The following is a 13,147-nucleotide window of genomic DNA, read 5'->3' as shown; positions in this document are numbered from 1 at the left end:
CGGCGAAGACATGTATTCGTATTCTACAGCTTTAATATAGCGTAAAATATTTGCAATAGTGTGTTATGTTCGCTAAATATCAGCACAACGCTACTTCAGAAAAAAAAAGTCCCCACCTCGCCAAAGGGAACAATGAAGAAATGTGAATGCATCGCGTAGTGTCAATAATGGTGTTTCGCACGTGAGAACACAGCGTTAAAAATATATTTTTTTTCTTACTTGCACCGTGCAAACAATAGCGCCGTTCGCCACACGTGACATTTTCCTGTAAAGCGAAACGCGGTATGCATTTCCAGTTTTAGAAGCTAGCGTGCACCGCAGCTATTGCTATGGGACAGAGTGGTGGACGGATCCGGACGGATGCCTGACATAGTCAGACTAAGAAATGCATTCGCATTTAAAAAACTATAAAACAACACACCGCAAAGTGCTAGACTAGCTGCACCGTCTGTGATCGTGTAATCAAAGCTCTAAAGCTGACTGGCTTGCTTCTAGTTGCGAAGAGCCAAAGTAGCAAACTTCGACAGAAGTGTTGTCGTGCTCAGTTCAAAGCAATTTAATGCCATAAACATATCTTAAGAAAACTGATTATGCTGTGATAGGTTTAATGTAAGTTTTTGGGGGCAGTCAGACAAGTTTTTGGGGGGCATTTGGACAAGTTTTGGGGGGCAGTCAGACATGTTAACAGATATGTAGAGATTCTTTTGGTAGACATGGTAGTGTGTTAGAGCGAGCATCAGTATTGAAAACAATGTCATCTCATCATTCGTAGTCTATCAACAAAGCAAGAATATTGGAAGCGTAAGTGAGGAGCATCATTCATTGTGAACCAGTGACTTAACCAAGACAGTAGGACAAGACGGTAGGCGCCAAGTGGGCAGCCATTATTAAGTTACGGGCTTTAACGAGCTTTTGCAATGTGTATCCTTCACGGTGCATGTTATTATTTCAAGAGAAAACTCTGGGGCGTGGCATCAAAGTGCATACTTCGGAACGCAGAGGAGACGCTTCGCCTGCATCAGTTGGTCTTTTGAGCTGCTGTCTTCCTGACTTCCGGTCATCTGTAATGGCGTTGTTTTTTTTAGTTCCTGTATCGAAAATTGCATTGTTGCCGAGTGTTTTTTTTTTGGGGGGGGGGTAACTAGTTGCATTTCGAAAGGGAAATTTGGCAGGCAGCATTGTTTTCAGCTAGAGTGCCTATAAATCGGCTTGTTGCGGTGTGTGCAATTTTGTTGCAGTTGGCTTTTAAGGTAGAAGGAGAGAGTAGAGTGGGTCGGGGAACAAACAAGCGTTAACAGCATTGTCGTTGAAGTTAAGAAGAAATAGAACTGCCAGGGTGAATAGCGCTGGTCATGAAGTGTAGCTGACTGCATTTTAAGAGAAGGCAAACAAGACAGGGAAATGGGATGGTAAGTAGGCAGAGTTGATGTAAGATGTTTGCAGGGAATGGCAAGTGCAGGTCTGGGTTGCTTCGTGAAACTTGGGAGGGGCCTTTGCCCTGCAGTAGGTGTAGTCAGGCTGATGATGGTTTACAATCTGAAGGCGAGTGCTGTAACCTCTTGGCTAACCAGGTGGAGCATAGCATAGTGCAGCAAGAGGGAGGGAACTGAAGGGGATGAGGAGGGCTCTGTTTGAGCACCGCTAGCTGCCCCAATTTTTTCTTCTTTTACATAACATACTGGTCTGTAGAGGCATCTGGAGCAGCAGGGGTTAATTGCCAGCTGGCTCTGAGACAGATGTGGTGTGGCGTGGCACAGGTGGTGCCGCTGGGAGTGGTGCACTTGGAGCTGGTGCGGGGCGGCCATTTCACGTGGCACAAGGTGACCACTGTGGTGCACAACATCATAGTGGGCAAGCTCTGGGTGGACCACCAGGGGGACATGGAGATTCGCAACCACCAGAAGGGTCATGTGGCCCGACTCAAGTTCCAGCCGTACTCGTACTTCTCCCGTGAGCCCCCCCGGCGTGTGACGGGCTTTGTGTCGGACCCAGATGGCAACCCGGTCTGGGTGCTGCAGGGCACCTGGGACAGCCAGATGGAGTACGCACGCGTCGTGTCCACGACTGGTAGCCAGGGAAGCCGGCCCGTGATTGAGTCTGCCAGTCCACGGCCTGTGTGGAAACGCCGCCTGCCTGGGTGAGTGGGTCATGCAGCACTCAAGTTCTTTTTTCGTTGCCGATGACTGGAAGTTTTTTGAGAGTTGGTCGAGGGAGAGTTGTGTAGATGTTCCTGCTATTTTATGGCGAGACATGATGAAAATAAACTGAGTTGTTTTGGATTTTAATATTGATTTCACTTAGGCAATAGTCTTTCTTGTATTCTCATGAGGCCAAAAAATAAGCAATACTGCATATCTCTTGTTTCTGAATACACTAGAAAGAAGCTGTTAGGCAGAAAGGGAGTATATTCAAATGAACAGGTGTCATAATATGCAAGAAGTGTACTCTGAAAGCGGTTTTCAGGTGAAATCTTAATTAGTCACTGCACAGATAAAAGTTGAGCCTTTGTACCATAGTTAACCTAAAAAAAAAAAGGAAAAATTGCACAGATGAAAGTTGAGCATTTGTACCATAATTGACGTAAAGAAAAAGAACAATGAAAATATCAAAATGTATATTGAGAAAGCTAAAACTAGTGCAAAGCTGCCTAAATTATTTCATCTCAACAGTCAGAACCACTTTAGGCTTATTTGAAGTCAAAATAGGCTAGCCCATCAAACATGTGACATTAGAAAAGTAACATGCATGGTAAAGCCAGAAATGTAATGATAAGAATACAGTAGACTCCCAATAAACAAAACTGAATAAATGAAACAACTGCCTCTTATATGATCTGTTTTGTACTTGCATTCCAAGCCCCTGTAATTGTCTGAATAAATGTAACTACTGTTGAACAAAACACATTTTTCTGGTTCCTTCTGGTACTGTTTAACAAGAGCATAGTGTTATAATAATATCAGGGGTTTTGAGATCTTAAAACTAAGATATGATTGAGAGAGGCTGTAGTGCAGAGCTTTGGAAATTTTGATCACCGGGTGTTCATTAACGTGCGCCGACATAGCACAGTACAATGCGAACGCTGTGGCTAAGATCGAACACCTGTGACCTTTGGATCAGCAGCTGAGCACCGTAATCGCTACTTCACTGCAGCGGAGAACCCAGGTTTTTCTGTCAGTGTATCTGGAGAAACTGTTGGCAAACGCCGCAGTGGCATTGTTCCTTCAAGACACGTGCAGCATAACAGCCTGCGCACTTACAATGCATTGCCCACCTGCTGGTAATCTGACTGGATCTTGATGTAGTATCTTGTCCTTGCCTGGATGCCAATACACTAGTGTCACTGCTACTGTGGTGTTGGACTGCCATGACTGAGGTTGTGGGTTTGGTTCGTGCCATGGCAGCCACATCTTGTTGAAGGTGTAATGCAAAAACACCCGTGTACTCGTACTACATTTAGGTGTGACCTAAACGAACCTCAGGTGAGCATAGTTAAAATAAATGCCATTCACGAATGAAACGCAAACATCTTTGCTCCCGCTCGGAAGTCTTGTTCAGAAATGCAAAACGAAAGCACAGACAGTGTGGTTATGTGTTTTTTAAAATGTGACATAGCAACGTGGATACACGTATGGAAGTTTCCGTCATTGCAATTAAGTGTGTTCGCCGTTGTCTGGACTCCATCGTGGTGGTCTAGTAATTAGGCGCTTGACTGCTCACCCGAAGGTTGGGGGATCGAATCCCGGCTTTGACGGCTGTATTTTCGACAAAGGCAAAAATGCTGTAGGCCCATGTGTTCAAATGCAGGTGCACATTAAACAACCCCAGGTGGTCGGAATTTCCGGAACCCTCCACTGCTGAGTCTCATAATCATATGGTGGTTTGGGACGTGAAACCCCACATAATATTGTCTGGACTCTTGAAGAATTAAAATAACGTTGAGATGTCCAGTTCTTTTCTCTTCCCCATTATCCTTGGTTTACGCCTGTCTATTTTGTGGCAAGTTGCTTCTGCATGTTTGGACAGCATGTTTGATAGTAGTTCCTTTTTTTCTTTTATCATATATGTGCTGCTTGAGTCCTTGTGAAAGGTTGCCTATCTGACGTAGCTTTCACCACAGTCTGTGCATCAAATACTGCAGGGAATGCTCGAAACTTGCAGCACATTCATCGAGTAGAAAGTATGTACAAAAACAAAACTCAATGCTAGTGCAAACTAACAGCTGTCACAGCTCTGCTCAAACACAAAGGACGCACAAAATAAATGCACAAGAATACACAGGACGAGCCTTACCTAACAATGGTCACAAGTGTTCGCTGAGTGTGTGAGCAGCACACCCCTTTCGCCAGCGCTGCTGCTGTTGCGACATTTGGGCTATCCTAATGAGAACTAACAGGCAACGATGTCAAGGAAAGTATAGGGGACATTATTAGATGTAATGTAAATGTGAAGAAATAAAATCTGAACCTGTGACCTTCGAAGGGAAAGTATAGGGGACATTATTAGATGTAATGTAAATGTGAAGAAATAAAATCTGAACCTGTGACCTTCGAAGGTGGCAGGTTCGATCCCTTCTGGTGCATCATTGTCTCTTAGTGCTCATTCATATTGTCTAACAAACCTTCAATTTACATTTCTTCTTTTCGTGCACACTTGCCGAAGATGTACAAACCACCCCGATTTCAAGATAAGCGCGTGCACGTGAGTGACCACACCTTGTTGAGATGCATGCACAACAAGTGAAACGACAACCTTAAAGTGCACCCTTTGCACCATTGATAGCAGTAACAGGCTGAAGTTCTCTGAACACGTCCAATGGTAAGTGGTATACAGTAGACTCAATAAATGGAATTTAAAGGGACCAGAAAAATTTGTTTCATTTGACAGGAGTTTCATTTACTGTGTGATGAACAGGGGTGTAGAATACAAGTATGAAACCAATCTTATCAAATGCACTTGTTCCATTTAAGGGGAGATGCGGATCGAAGAACTGCGATTTTTTTAAAAAAAGCCGATTTTGTGTTCTTTTGTGTTTTGTGTTCCACCAAGCCTTCTTCTTAATATATTAACAAATCAAAGCTGAAAATTAACTGGAAGTTATCAAAAAATACAATTGAAGCAGTCGCGGTGGCTCGTGAAAGTGCGATGCATTTCCGATGGAGGCGGAAATGTTGTAGGCCCGTGTGCTCAGATTTGGGTGCACGTTAAAGAACCCCAGGTGGTCTAAATTTCCGGAGCCCTCCACTACGGCGTCTCTCATAATCATATAGTGGTTTTGGGACGTTAAACCCCACATATCAATCAATCGTGAAAGTGCGAAATTACCCGATTTTCACCCACGTGAGACTTCACTTTACGGCACCGCCAGCTCTTGAAATTTTGGGGGCATGTAGGCCTAATCCTGTTCTCCCAGAGCCCATTTCGGCAGAGCGGCATTCACGCTAAACATACAACGAAAAATTCGTTTTTCCACTGCATTCCAGCGTGGCAAGTGGGCCTTCAAAGTCACGTGGTATAATTGGAGCCCTGCCATTGGTTGCGAGCATTCCGCCGTGCAGTTGAATGTGAGCGCTTTCTTCGTTCTCCTGCTTTTGCCGAGACATCGACGAACACAACCGCCTGAGTTATTATTTCAGCGTCATGGATGCTGCCAAGAAGCGCTACTTTCGTTCACGGAAGTTCTTCACGCGGCACCAGTACTAGGGAAGGGGCCCGAAACGCAAGTAGTGAGTGCCAGCGCGAGGTTCATCTGCTGCTAGGCCTAGCCGCGGCAGCAGCGATTTGCATTGTTCAAACTTCATTCCTAGCGTCAATGACTTCCTCAGTGCTTCAGGGTTAAAGATAAAAATATTCGACAACAAAAACAAGTGTCGGGGCGAACACGGAAGCACATTTATTTGTGAGACCGATGCGATGCAGAATCTCTTCAGCGTCGCAGTATGCCCCAAGGGTGGTGCTAGTTGTGCATTCGCGTAATGGCAAGTAGACTATAAGGACTGGCATCGTTTTCAGAACCTTAGCATCGAAATGACGCTTGTGCTGCAACTGTTGTTTCGTCCACGTACACGTCAAGCGGCGAGTATCTGTCATGCAGTGGAAGCGAGGAGACGTCCGCCAGCGGCAGTGCACCGGACAGCTTCGCTGTGAGCGTGAAGTCGGTGGTTGCACCTTATGCGATCGGCGTCGGATACAAGCAGCTTGTGCGGTTTTGTACAATCATTAATGTTCAAAAGCCAGTGTGTCACAAGAAGCGCCATTTGCAAAAAAGAAGTGCATACCGCCACCGAAAACCTTGCACGAGCCTGAGAGCAACAGCCCATCGCCGCAGTACCGAAAAAAAAAAAAAAATGCCTGTCTGGAGGAAGCGTCTTGCAGAGGCTTTAAGGGTCCAATATATAGTGCTGGATTATTCTGAAACTGTCAACGTTTTCAAGATAGCTTTGCTGACATTCTCCGTGAATATCATGCAGATTAGTTGAAAAGTATAGTATTAAACATGTATTTGAACTTCCATACCTCTTTTTCTCAGTTGCCAATTTTTCCGCATTTTTAGAGCTTGTGCACTTTAATTTGTACGCTCTACGTAGTCGGATTGCAAGGAAACTTGGCATGTTGAAAGTTTGACATGTCCGGAATTGAAATAAACAACTTTTACAGGTTACCAAAACATATTCTGCTAGATAATCTCAGAAGGTTCTTCCTTGAGTATGGTAAAACTCAAACTCAGCATTGGAATTTTTTTTCTAGGCCAGCACACAAATGTTACACGATGTTTCTTTGCTTTATTGAATTCTGCAATTCATTAGTAGCAACATTTGCTATTCTTTAGAGCTTTCTTGTGCTTACTATTGTTGTCTAAGCTTGCACAAAAATGCATCGTTTTAACAAATGCATGGTCTGCAAAAAATTAACTAAATGTGCCATAAAAAATAAAAGCTGACTTGAAAAAAGGAGCTTGAACTCTATAACTGGTGAAAGTTTTATTGAGCTGTCACAAATATCTGAAGAAAAAGTTTTACGAGAAGTATCTCTTCTTAATCAGTAGTTTTGTTGAAGATATTTATTTCTGTTTATCAAAAGTTTACTGCATATTAATAGCTCGCCATTGGTCTTCAGTTAGTTCTTCAGCTTGCTAAAGAATCAACTTGTGCTTCGTGGCCGAGTCTGTTTGCCTTGTGGGCTGCAGAGCGAGAAGTCATAGGTTCGAATACCCGTGACAGAACTTTTCCGTCAGTTTCTTTTTTTTAGGGGCGAAGCTCCTTAGGGCGTGGGCTGTGCGTCCCCTGTAGCCTGTATGTAGCCACCTCTAGTTTAGTTCTTGCAGTGTTTACTAGATGGCGGTACCGTCCCCTGTATGTAGCCACCTCTAGTTTAGTTCTTGCAGTGTTCACTAGATGGCGGTACCGTCTCCTGTATGTAGCCACCTCTCGTTTAGTTCTTGTAGTGTTTACTAGATGGTGGTACTTGTAGCTGATGATGAAAAGATGCAAGATGTTATAAACTAGAAAGCGGTACTTGTAGTTGATGAAAGACGCGAGATCTTATAAAATAGGAATGATGTCACATATGGCGCGTGTCATTGGTTGAAGGCAATCGTTCGATTTAGTGCGGCGACGTACGCTAGGGGGAGCGATGTAATAAAATCGAGTGGGCAAAATGTACAGAGGATTCATGGTTTACCAGGTTTACCTCCGGAGCTTCGCCCACTCATCATCATTCACTTCGTGGATATGGCGGAATTTTTTTTGGATTTCTTGGTACATATTTTACAATGTCACATTTTAGATGGTAATGGGTCAGTGCAGCTATGGTGGATTCTTGGTGGACCCCAACATAAAGCACTTTCGTGTTAAAAGAATAAAAGTGCGAGATAAAAATAGAAAGGAAGCGATAGAAAAAAATGGAGATAAGCAGAAAGATAAAAAAATTAGATGGAGAGAGAATAAAGGGAACAAAGATGAGATTGAGCGAGAACGCTAGTGGATAGAGGACAGAAATAGAAATAAATGAAGACAAAAAAGAGAGACGGACAAACGGACAAACGGACGGATGGACAAGTATTTCACCCCATTTTATAGGGGGATGATCAAGAAAGAAATAATTAATGCAGGCTGTGCAGCTGTGTGCACTTCCTTAAGCTGCTTCAAATTTTTTTCTCAGATAATTGTGCAGATTCAAAGATTAGCAATGCCAATGCTTGTGTCTTAAGACAAAACTTTGTCTGACCATTATGTCTGCATTAGTTTTTTATTTATTTACACGGTAGTTATTAGAAGATTACAAAGATGTAGTTTGAAGCACTATGTGTCTTGTGAGACTGATTAGTTTAGCAAATTCAATACTCAGCCTCTGCTGAAATGTCTTTCTTGAAGAACCATGTTGTATTTGCAGGGAGGAGTATGAGCGTATGTACAACTTCACGGTGCTAGCTTGCCAGTTGAATGAGCCAGAAGATGGTGTAGCCCCCACTGACAGCCGACGGCGACCTGACCAGCGCCTCATGGAGGAAGGCAATTGGGACGAGGCCAATCAGGTAGGCGCCCATCTTGCTATTATTCAGAGACTGTACTGGTGTTTGGTTTTATACTTATGATATCATTCTATCTTGTTTCACTTTTTGTTGAAAAATTAATGTCTTGAAAACAATACTACGGATAAAAAGCCTAATTTTAATTTCACAAGGTTTCGAGAAAATGAACTAAAGTGATGATTCTGCAGATTTTGTTGTAGTGACGAAATTACCGTATGATCATGAGCAGTGGCATGAGTTAGCAGAAAAGGTGGGTGTTGCTTTCTACTCTAGGAAACAGAGTGCAGTATCTCCGAGGCACTTCCCTCGCAGAGGTTGTCCTAAATCTTCCTCTGTTTTCAGGTGAAGCTACAGCTAGAGGAGAAGCAGCGGGCCACACGTCGACAACGCGAGGCCGAGGCCGAGGCTGCCGCCGCCCAAGGTCGGCCGTATGTCGGCCACGAGCCGGCCTGGTTTCGCAAAGAGACTGACCCCGTGACGGGCAACCCGATTCACGTCTACCAGAACGAGTACTGGGGCTGCAAGGAGCAGTCCAAGTGGGATCGCTGTCCCTCCATCTATTTATAATGAGCGGCCTTGCAAGCGGGCATGCCTCGAGCCAATGCTGGCGGGTTCGACAAGAGAGCAAGTTTTGGCTGACTCTACTGCCACTCAGCTGCGAGCAAGGCATCTCGACAAACTCCCACCCCAGTCAGACCACTGCAACTTGTTCACTTTACGAGCAACGTTTGTGATTGTTCACGTGAAAGAACTCCGTGAAAGCCAATTCCACGTGAGCAGGTGTATTACGAGTCCAGTTTTCGCTTGGTCGCCGATGTTCACGTAGTAAGATAATCTTCTATATAGCGATGCGATATAAATATCTGCTCCGGTGTGGGAGTGAAGTGTCAGACCGGAAATGCTGACCTTCGACCGACCGACCGAAATGTGCGGTTCACCTGCCTGCGTGGGGAGCTGTGGTGGCTCTGTGATGTGAACTACTGTTTCGACGCGGGCAAGGGGCCCCTTCTTGTTGACGTGCTACCGCTTCCATGCCTTTTTTTTTAATGTCGTTGTTAAAGAATTGTACTATATATGCATCATATGAACTGCTACATGCGCTTGGAGAATGTTCTGTTTTTTAGGGAATTAAAATTCTTGGTTTTATAGTATGTGCATATTCTTTTGGCTTGTAAACTTTGTCTTGCAGCCATGCCAACTACCGTATTTACTCGATTCTACCGCACCTGATTTCTGCGACGCAAAAAAAAAAAAGTAGGACATCGATTGTAAGGTGCACCCATTTTCCGCGACGGGAGAGAAAAAAAAAAGTCCGTAGGAGTCAACTTTTGCACATTGAGAACAAGTATTTGGGTTTTGATGCACTGAAGTTTCAAAAGATAAAACACAAAGTCAAACAGCCAGCCCTGTAGCTAAAACTGTGACCACTACGGCGGCGTTACGAGTCGCGTAATAGGTCAGTCCTCGTCACTGTCGGACAACTCCTTATCGCTGTCAATAGCCCAAAGCATCTCACCCTCAGTACCGTCCATGGCATTCGAGACGCCACATTTTTTGAATGCCTTGATCACCATGGCTGATGGTATTGCACACCACGTGTCCTTCACCTACGCAGCGAAGTCTTGCAGAGAGGCGCGCTTCATCCTGTTGCCTGGCGTGAAATCATGTCGTTCATTGATCAGCCAGTCGGTGTAAAGCGCCCGCATCTTGTCCTTCAACGGCTTGTTCAGACATCCATCGGTTGAAGTTGTGACGTCATGCCGCCGGGTATGACTTCAAGGTCCGTATTGCACGCAGCGAGCTTGTTCTTGATCCGCTGGTCGAGATGGCACCTGAACGCGTCGAGCGCGAGCATCGCTCGCAGGCCCAAACTGGCGCCAAGCCGCTTTCGCCAGACATGATGGATCCAGTCGGCGACCAGGTCCGTCGTCATCCAACCTTTCTCATTGGCTCGCACGATCACACCACTCGGGGAAACGACTCCTTTCAGGAGCGTTTTCCGCTTAAATATTAGGTACGGGGGAAGCTTGTGATCATCTGACGTGCAACAGAGCATTGTCGTCACTCTAGTTTTTTCGTGCCCCGATGTCAGCACGCGAACTTGTTTCGCGCCCTTTTTCTCGGTGGTTGTGGTGCCAGGAATGTCGAAGTACAGAGGCGTCTGATCAGCATTCCCGATTTGCCCAAGCAGGTAGCCATTGTTGTGCCGCAAGTTGAGGACGAACCTCTGAAAACTGTGAAGTTTTTCTTCGTACTCCTCCGGCAACTTTTGGCATATGCCCGTTTGCCTTCGGAGGGGAAATCCTTTTCTTTTCATAAAGTTACTTAGCCAGCACCTGCTCGCTTTGAACTGGCTCCGCGTTAGCCCTTTTTCCAAGGCTAACTGCATAGCCCGCACTTGGAGCAGTTCTGTCGTCACGGGCCGCTGTGCCGCTCGCTGTTCAAGCACATACTCAGCGAGCAGCTCTTCAATTTTCGGAAACCGACCCTGCTGCGGTCCACTTAAGCCTTTACGTGAAGCTTTGCAGTCGACAATCTTCTGCTTCTGTTTCCGCCAGTCCCGCACGCACATTTCAGAAACTCGGAACGACCGCGATGCGGCCCGATTTCCGTCCGTTTCTGCACACGCGATTACTTTTCTTTTAAAAGCGGCATCGTGGTGCACTCGTCGAGTCTTCGGAGTCGGCCCTTTCATGCCGTTGATATTAATGCACTGCGATATGATGAACTCCTCAGCACACGTACGAAGTGCCGCACATGGAAAATACATTGGCAGAAATGGCTGACGTGCCATGTCGACGCACATAAGGGGCGGCCATTTTTGAAGTGTCGATGGCAATAGAATGACCGTATTATTTTTTTTTTGTACTCAATTATAACGCGCATGCGATTTATGAACTCGCTTAACCGGAAAAAAGGTGCGCGTTAGATTCGAGTAATTACGGTACTTGAACATTTTTATGACTTCTTAAATGCAAACGGTTAATGCTCATGTAGTTACATTGTATAATATCGAATGCATATTGGAAAGGCCAGCTGTCGTGGTCTTACCATCTAGTTAATTGGCCATCTTTTCTAGCATCACATTGCCAGTTTATCCTAGAACACTTTAGTGCACGCCCACTCTCAAGAACTGAGGGAAGTGATGGCAGAGCGCTCCAGTTCATTCATTTATTCAGGACAGACATGTCCCAATCAGAGTGATTGTCTCTACACAGGAGGATTCAAAGTGCCCAAAACTGACTTGCCGATTTCGTAGAAACTTGTTCAGGCGGGAAGTGACACTCTTTTAGATCAAACAAAGATGTATGCGCTGCAAACAAATTGCATTGGGTCATTCCACACCAACGGTCCCAACCTTGGCGCTCGACCATCTCTGATTGACTTGAAAAAAATTTAAAAACTATCTACCTAAAGCCAAAAGTGTTTCCCCAAAACATTTTTGCAAAAAAAAAATTTTCCAGTACCGCGAGGCTCATTTGAATTTTTTTCTGAAAGTTTGAAACCATAGCTCGTAAAACACCTTGTCCAAAAATCTGTTCTTAAATTAGGTTAGAACAAATTTTCACCTTTAGAACAATGGTAGGCGTTTTACTGAAAATACGTTTTACGAGCTTTTACACTTTCATATATTTTTTTAAGTGGCCTCAAATATGAAGAATATGGTCCATATTGGGGATTTTTTTCACTGAAAGACAACATCAGGGGAAATGTGACAGTTGACATTGACATTAGCATATTGTCAAAATGTTTTACTGTAGACCAAAAATATTTTCTGGCATATGCAGTGCGAAATAAAGTGTACAAGTGGCGACAAAGTAGCAAAAATGTTTGCTACACACTTGTTAATAATTTTGTGCAATTTTTTATGCAGTGGCTGATGAGGGATTATGCCTGAAGTAGGTATGTGCCATAGGTAATAGGTGATCAAGAACAAGTTTTCTAATGGGTGGGAGAATTGGACGACCCACTCATTACGCAGCTTGCATTGTGTCATGCGGGGCTGTTTCTTTTATTTCCTAGAACTTCTTATTACTCATATTATTAATGCGATTCCTTTTTCGACATCAAGCCTATCTAAGGCAAGTTTAGAAGGTACAGTTAAATCCCTATATAAAAGGCATGCTCCAGGCAGCAATTCTTGTCTCTTATAAGCAGGGTATCTCGTATGCATTTTTGTATTGACCCGTACTTTACTGTAGGCCCACTGGTGTCTCTTATACCCAATTGTCTCTAATGTCAGTGTCTCTTATAAAAGGGTTTGACTGTACTGGCTCGGCTCAGTGTTATAAAACTGGGTTGGCATGCAGTGGGCCTGAGTTCGGATTGCCTTGCGTCATTGGTGTTTTTTATTTACTGAGTTTATTTTTTTTTTTGTCGTTCGAGACTGGTTACGGACACTGCCGGTGGCGGCGGTGGACAGCTACAGTGCCGCGCTTCACCCGTGTTGTGATCTCATAACAGCTCTTGTAAAAAAAGAATGTGCTGCTTAGCAGCTAAGTTGCAGTTATGCGCCAACATTTGGTCACTGGTGCCAAATGGTCAATTATGTGCGATTATGTTGGTCCTAACTGTGACTTGTCTGAGATGCCGAACATCTTTGATTTATTTCTATACAGA

At 44.5% G+C, this 13,147-nt stretch overlaps 1 protein-coding gene across 1 annotated transcript in view; it reads left to right on the top strand.

Moving 5' to 3' along the window:
• The window catches only part of Osbp (oxysterol binding protein), a 51,084-nt gene extending 41,409 nt beyond the window's left edge, over positions 1 to 9,675 (top strand). Inside the window, exons 6-8 of the mRNA XM_037419806.2 lie at positions 1,758 to 2,137; positions 8,389 to 8,530; positions 8,870 to 9,675. Of these exons, the coding sequence (XP_037275703.1) occupies positions 1,758 to 2,137; positions 8,389 to 8,530; positions 8,870 to 9,094 (747 nt within the window). The 3' untranslated portion in view covers positions 9,095 to 9,675. The remainder of the gene's footprint in view (positions 1 to 1,757; positions 2,138 to 8,388; positions 8,531 to 8,869) is intronic.
• The last annotated feature ends 3,472 nt before the right edge of the window (positions 9,676 to 13,147 follow it).

Source organism: Rhipicephalus microplus, chromosome 3 (assembly GCF_043290135.1).
Source record: "Rhipicephalus microplus isolate Deutch F79 chromosome 3, USDA_Rmic, whole genome shotgun sequence".
NCBI classification, from domain to species: Eukaryota; Metazoa; Arthropoda; class Arachnida; order Ixodida; family Ixodidae; genus Rhipicephalus; species Rhipicephalus microplus.
The sequence above is the reverse complement of the archived record's forward strand: the minus strand, read 5'-3'. Positions and strand labels throughout refer to the sequence as shown.